This window comes from Sciurus carolinensis, chromosome 1, assembly GCF_902686445.1.
Source record: "Sciurus carolinensis chromosome 1, mSciCar1.2, whole genome shotgun sequence".
Lineage (NCBI taxonomy): Eukaryota > Metazoa > Chordata > Mammalia > Rodentia > Sciuridae > Sciurus > Sciurus carolinensis.
Window position 1 is genome coordinate 91416862 of NC_062213.1, and position 7771 is coordinate 91424632.

The 7771-nt window shown below is 35.9% G+C and overlaps 1 protein-coding gene across 1 annotated transcript; it reads right to left on the minus strand.

Moving 5' to 3' along the window:
* Positions 1 to 514: 514 nt before the first annotated feature.
* Positions 515 to 7496, minus strand: LOC124986754 (olfactory receptor 10R2-like). The gene is made up of 2 exons (XM_047555483.1): positions 7461 to 7496; positions 515 to 1480 (listed from the first exon to the last, which is right to left on the minus strand). The coding sequence occupies exons 1-2, from the start codon at positions 7494 to 7496 to the stop codon at positions 515 to 517; spliced, it is 1002 nt and encodes a 333-aa protein (XP_047411439.1).
* Between the last annotated feature and the right edge of the window lie 275 nt (positions 7497 to 7771).

The following is a 7771-nucleotide window of genomic DNA, read 5'->3' on the forward strand; positions in this document are numbered from 1 at the left end:
CTTTACATCATTTAGAGATATTTAAAAGTGAAAGTCTCCCTACTTAGCAATGAACCCAGACTGGATTGCTTCACATGAGACTCGTACAAGGACAGAGCAGTGGAAGTGATACCCTTGGGTTCTTTCCAGAGTAGGTCATAGTTAATCATTTTTTATTACATGGATCATATAATACTAACTAAAATCTTTCTAAACTGTATAGAAGCTGTGATAGTTGGACCTTCTATACAAATTGCCATTAACAATGTTTTACATATCCTTTAATAAACAGGCTAAAATCATCCCCTAAGTGTTCTGAGAAAGCAAAATACTTACTGGTGTAAATTTGAAAAGGGTTGAGGTTTGGAACTGATTTTCAAGAAACCCAAATTTAATCTCATACCCCTCAAAGTTCATCAAAATAATACCATGGGAGGAAAGTAAAGTTCTAAATAAGTGAAAGGCAAGAGTATCATCAGTATTATAATTATTTCTGTGTCCTCAGAAAGGACGTTTCTATAGGTGTGAAATATTATTATAGAGCTTTAGGATAAAATCTCACTCTGCCAATCACTTTCCGAATGGCCATCTGAACATCTTTGTTCCTAAAGCTATACACCATGGGGTTCAACAATGGAGTCACAACCGTGTAGGTCACTGTCACTAGCCTGTCTTTGCTAGATGAGTCCTTAGCTGATGGTCGCAGATACACAAAGGAGGCACACCCATAGTGGACAATGACCACAGTGAGGTGGGAAGCACAGGTGGAGAAGGCTTTTCTCTTGCCTTCAGTTGATGGGATCCTCAGGATGATGCGAACAATGAAGCCATAGGAGATGCAGATGAATGTCAGGGGACCCATAAGAGCTAGAACTCCCCCAGTGAAGATTATGAGTTCATTGATGGAGGTATCAGTACAGGCAAGTTGGATAACTGGTGAGATGTCGCAGAAGTAGTGGTCGATCTTGTTTGGGCCACAGAAAGGGAGTTCAAAGACTAGGAGGGAACCTGTGAGTGAGAATAGAAAACCAATCCCAGCACAAGCTGCCGCCAGTTGTCTACATACCTGCCAGCACATAAGAATGGGGTAGTGAAGCGGATGGCAGATAGCAACATAGCGATCGTAACCCATCACCCCCAGGAGCATGCAATTAGTGACAGCAAAACCAAGGAAGAAGAACATCTGGACAGCACAGTTAATAAATGAGATTGTTCTAAGCAGAGACAGCAAATTTATGAGCATCTTGGGCAGAATGACTAAGGTGTAGCACGTCTCAGAGATGGAGAGGATCCCCAGGAAGAAGTACATAGGTATGTGGAGACTGCGATCCTGGCGGATGACAGAAACAATGGTGATGTTTCCACTTAGGATAAGCATATAAAGGCACAGGAAAATAGCAAAGAGGATAAGTTGGATTTTTCCAAGACTGGAGAATCCCAACAACAGGAACTCTGTGACAGAGGAGAAATTAGCTTGTTTGACATGGTCCCAGAGATTAACCTACAGAGGACAGAAATAGAACAGATTGTATACCCTAAATGTTACAGAGAGTTAGCTCCACTATGAATGGAGTAGCAATAAATCAGAGAAGGGATAAGGATTCAAGATGATAAATGCTATCTTGGTCACATCACTTCATAGTATTGTTTCAAAACATTCTGATTACATCTGATCTCAGTGACATTTCTACATCTTTTATTGTAAGTTTAGGTATTTTTTCTCACATTGCCTAATTCAAATAGCAACTGAGGAATCGAAATAGAAATACTCTGTATAATGACCCTAGGTTTGCCATCCATTTAGTATCTGCTTAGTCCTCTGTGCCTCAGTTTCCTCACTTATAATATAAAAATGTTAATAATAGCTCTCCTAGAATTTTCACAAATATTCAAGCACTTAATGGGACTTGTGCATCTTCTAAGATTTTAATAAGTTTCTGCTATGTATGTTGTTTAATTTTAAAGACGTGACTGCTAGTTTTTCTTGTTTTATTTTGTGTGTTATTTAAATGTATATTTACCTAGAGGTTTTATTTTGTATTTTTTAAATCCTTTTACTTTATTTTAACCAAACTACTGGACCAACATCCAAACCCAATTCCTATTTGGGTACATTTTTAGTGGTAATAATATTGGACTGATATCACATTATCCTTTCCTCTAATCACACAATCTACTTGACCCTCTTGATAGAGGAGAGTCGAAAGGACTTTGGCATAGTGAGGCTTTCGTCATATTTAAATAGTTCTGGAGAAACAAAGCTCTCATGGTCACTCAGTCAGACATGGAGTGTCATTCTGTTAAGAAGATGGACCTGATTTAAAGTTCTGATAGAATTATAGTTTTAACTTAAAAAGGAATAAATCCAAACTATCAAGCCTCTCCTCAATGTGAGCCATTATACTTCTTCACATTTTTCCTGGATTTCCAAAAGAACTCACCATTGCCTTGATCATATCTGACCTTGAAGGGTTTCAACTCCTCCAATTTCACCTTGCTAAAGGGTAGTAAAATTCTTTTCCCCTTGATTCAACTAAAATAAATAAATAAATAAATAAGTTTGTTGTTGTTGTTGTTGTGTTGGATTGATTTGTTTTTGGTAGAGGGGTTTGAACCCAAGCACACTCTACCACAGACATACATCCTAATCCTTTATTTTTTATTTTGAAACAGGGCCTTACTAACTTGCGCATGTTCTCCTCCAACTTGTGATCCTCCTGTCTCAGCCTCTGAGGCGCTGGGATTACAGTTGTGCACACCCATGCTGGGCTCAACTAAAATCAAATTGAATTTAATAAATTAATAAGAAATCTTCAAAGCCAGCCTCAGCAATGGTGAGACCTAAGCAACTCAGTGAGACCCTGTCTCTAAATAAAATGCAAAATAGGGCTGGAAATGTGACTCAGTGGTTAAGTGCCCTTGAGTTCAAACCCTGGTACCACCCTTCCCTGCCAAGAAAAGAAAGGGTTTGGAACAGAAATATCAGTTGCTTTTCTATTCAAGTGAATTATAGTGACCAGTAGGCTAACATGTAGAATTAATGTGTTTCCTGAGTAAAGTCACCACTTCTATAAATTTATTATTACTATATTCATTTAATTACTCTGTTCATTAAATTAAATTAATACATATACACATTTAATAAACATTTATTGCCTATATTACAAAAACTTCTTAAACTACCCAACATTCTTGGCAGAAATGATACTAAATCAATTTATCTTCTTTACAAACTCCTTTTCCCAAGTTCACCAATTAAAAAAAAAAAAACAAAAAACAGTGGTTTTTCTGCAGTAAGACTATGTTTTGTTTTCTTTTTGTTTTTTTTAAATCTAAGAGCTTCTCTCCTCTGCTTTTGATCCTCATTTTCCCTTGACCTGAAAAAACTTTATTTACTTTCTATCCATTCCTAATCACCCAGGTGAAAATTGCGACCTGTGGCTACTCTGTTCTGCAAAGATAAGACTGATATCTCTCCTTTGAACTATTTAACAACTTGCTATTATATTCTGAAATATATTATGAAGTATAGTTGCCTTTACTCTCTTATGTACTAGAATGTAAATGATTTGGGGGTAAGTTTATATTCCCCAGAACAATGGAAAAACAAATTGCCACATAAAAGCTATTTGTCTAATCAACTGATTATTAAATATTTGATTAATATTTAATTAAATATTAATTATTTTAAAAACAGCATCTTTAAATGATATTATTCAACCTCTCAAAAGAAATGGTGTTTATTTTTAATCTTGGAAGGAGATATACGAGACCTGAGATTGGGTCTGCAGCCTATTAGATCACTTTGCATAGTTATGATTGTACCACCACATCATAATCTGTCACACAACCAATGAGTTGTAAACATGAGCCAGATCCTCTGCTCATGAATCCCTCTACCATTGCTCTCTCCCCAATTCCTTTTGTTCACAATACTTCATACATCAAACAATGTATAACAAAACCAACACCACTGGGATCTTCCTTGAGGAATGTAATTTATTTACCTCCTCAGCTCCCATTTCTGAGATTTATGCAGTAGATTATTTGTCCACAGAATTCTAGAATATTGAGGTTCAAGGAAACCAAGACGTCTGTAAAGAAAAGCAGCTCTGTTAGACACTCAGTTCTTTTACTCCTTCATTGCTAATAGATTTTTATAATACTCCTTTATCAAAAGATAATATTTTCATGTGACATTTAAGAATGGAAGATCAATGTACTAAATGTTGAGAGTCCATTGTTAACGGAGAGCTATGGGTCTTTTCTTCTTCAATTATCCAGGGAAGACTTCCTAATGAATTCAGAAATGTGTGATGTACAGGGAGTCAGCACCATGGGCTCTGGAGAGCTTATTTTGTGGCATTTGGTTGAATCCCTCCCTGAGCTTATCCAGCTCCATTGATGAAGCTCTACTTTATATCCCTCCTCAGTCCCACATCGCGTGTTTTCTATGTTTCCTAACTGGCAAAATCCAATGAAATTCAGTAGTATGACAAACATTTCTGTTCCTGAGAGACTGCATTCCTCTCTTTCCTGTGCTGACATCTGCATGCCTCAACCTGTATTCCTACCTCCTCTGCTGAGAATTCTGAGAATCACCCCCTGAAGCATCATTGAAAAACTTTTCTTCTTTTGTCTCTTATTAGCTATGGTCTCAATATGCTGGTTGGTATTTATACTTTTTAAAACTCCAGGGAGCCATTATTGTAACACTACTTTTGGAACAGTTCCATCTTTCTCACAATAAGTGAAAAAGATGCAGAAAACATCATGGATCCAAATCTCACAGGTCCAATAGGGGAAAAAGGAACAAGAAAAAAAAATTGGCATTGGCCATTAGTTGGTTGTCTTTCCCAAACTTCCTGCTACCTCATTAGAAACTGAAGACTAATTCATATTAAGAAAGGAAAGTGAATATTGAAAATGCTGCATTACAAAGGAAGTAATGCAGGGCTGTCTTTTCTGAGTTTTTTTTTAAATATACTTTATTTTCACATATTTATTACATATGTGTTACAAATAAATCTATTTTAAAAATATTTAAAAATACATCTCATTTTTTGAACCCTGGGTACATATCAGGTATTCAGTGTTCAGGTTTTTGTTTGTATAAAATTCATATTCAGATAATTAAAGCATCAGGCTAAACATGGTTATTCTTTTTTTAAGTTGTTCTTATTAGTTATACATGACAGTAGAATGTATTTTGACATATTATACATATATAGAGTATAACTTCCCATTCTTCTGGTTGTACATGATGTGGAATTACGTTGGTCCTGTACTTCAGAAATACACATAGGATAGTATTGTCCTATTCATTCTATCATTCCTATTTTCATTCCCCCTTCCTTTCTTACATTCCCCAGGTCTTTCTTGTAAAGGTGAAACTTTTTTTTTCCTTTGACTTCACCAGGACAAATAAAGCCATTGGTTATCATTGCCAGAGAAGAAACAGATTTCTCCCATATACTCTAGGTTTATTAGAAACCTGCAAATTCAGCTGCTGCACTGAGAGGAGAATAGGATCACAGGATGAGGCATAGGAGAAAGAGGACTTTTACTGCCAAAATGGGAATATTGAAGAAGGACAGTACAGCCTAGGTTTGCTTATGGAAGTTGTGGAATATTTGGATACAAATCACTTTGCTTTCTCCTGACCTTCTTGAAATGGAAAGATTACCTTTCAAGGGTCTATCTCAAGAGTAGGGAAAGGAGTAAAGAATTGTGGATAAAATATCCTAGATAGCTTGACTATTTTTTTTCCCATTATTCCTATTCTTTTCTGCGGGTCTCTGGTAGTCTGACTGAAGATAGATGAGAGGGGCTGTGAAGTTGGAGAAAGAACAATTAAGTGCCTATTTATAGTTCTGTGCTTCTATTTCCCTGCCCTGAATTTGAAATTAAGTTAAGCTATTGCTGGAGTCATGAAACAGTTTTTAGATCTTCAAATTTCTAGAAATTGTTAATCTTCTTCCTCTGCCAAAGAATACGAAAAAATTCACCTTCACTACTCTCCCTAAAGATCTCATGAGTGAGTCACAAGAGGATGGCAGAGAGAATCGAAGGTCCACAGCCACAGCTCTTCCCCACTTGATTCTATTTGCTGCAGATGTCAGTGACTCCCAGTGGCTGCCCTCAGATCAGCAGAAATTGCCCAAATGAGATGATTCCTAACTCAGAGTCTTTTTACTTCCAATTATATCAACCACTGACATAAGCCACCAACAGAGATCCCACAACAGCAACTGCTGCCTCCTGTAATTTTCAAATGCTTTCAACAGTCTTTTCTAAAAATAGCTGAGTTTGTGGGTTTCTTGGACATCTGGTCTACTCAGGGAATCTTCCTAACAAACATGTCATCACAGGATGCTGGCCAAGTCTCCAGCCTGGTACTGCATAACTCTTTAAAGAAACCTGTCCAGAGAATGCTAAGGTTTTGAACAGAGATAAATCTGGAAGAAAAAATACATACATATATATATGTATTAATTGCATTCACAGACACATGTGGGACTCCAAACCAGGAACTACCTCTTATCACACCCACACAAAAGTGAGGACACTTTTCCAGGAAGTTAAATCAATCATTCCCCCCCCCACACACACACTGGAGTATAAACTTGAGTTTCTAATAAATTTGGTATAAAATATTCCATCTCAAGAATTCCAATATGGTTCATCCATTATCCCCACTGACTTCATACCCTGAGCCACCAGGTTCGTACTACTGTAAAAACAGTTTTTTTTGTTTTTGTTTTTTGTTTTGTTTTGTCCATGTAATCAGGAACCACTCCCAAATATGCCATATGAAAAGTATAAGTTTCAGTTGTATTTTCTAGCAATTGTTACAGGATATAAATTCTAATTTCATAAGTTTCCTTCTTTAGGATTCTAGGAGATAAGTGCTCTCAAGAATCTTCATTCCATTGCTTCTCTTTATCTACCTTAAAGCATGAAGAAGAAAAAAAAAATTCAGAAATATTGCGTTGTATTAAAGACAAAAGAAAAATCTAATAGGTGAATATAAAGATGGTGTATTTCAAAGATGGAGTTAAAATACTTTTAAAACATAAAATGTTAATTAAGAAAAAGCTATCTCTAAAAGTAATATTGAAAGATATTCTTTCACTAAAAATAAATGATTTGATATAGTAAAAGTAACTGATACTTAGGCATCAATATTGCTGTGATGATTAATTTTATGTGCCAACTTGCCTGAACTACAGAGAGCACAGTCACTTGTTTAAACTACTCTGTGTTTGTGAGTAGTAACAATTAACATTTGAATCTACATCCTGAGCAAAACAGACTGCCCTCCCATTGTAAGTGAGTCTCATCCAATCTATTGAAAGTTTTAATAGAACAAAAAGTCCCTGTTAGGATTCCCCCAACTGCCTGTCTTTGGGCTATGATTATGGGCTCCTAGTTTTTGAAATGAGACTTTAACTCACACTATTGGCTTTCCAGGCTCTTACGCTTACTGACTGCAGATGGAACATCTCAATTCCCATAATTACGTGGGCCAATTCTTTGTAATCTCTCTCTCCTCTCTAGTATATAGGTATGTGTGTGTGAACATATATATATATATATATAAAAACACACACGCACACACATGTGTATACATGTATACATATACATATTCGTGTGTATATATATTTTATATATATCATACATGATATATATATATATATATATATATATGATTTGTAACTTTGGTTTTAAACATGAAAGTATGATATAACCTAGCACTAGCATAGGAAAAGCAAATGTATTTTCTTGGAAA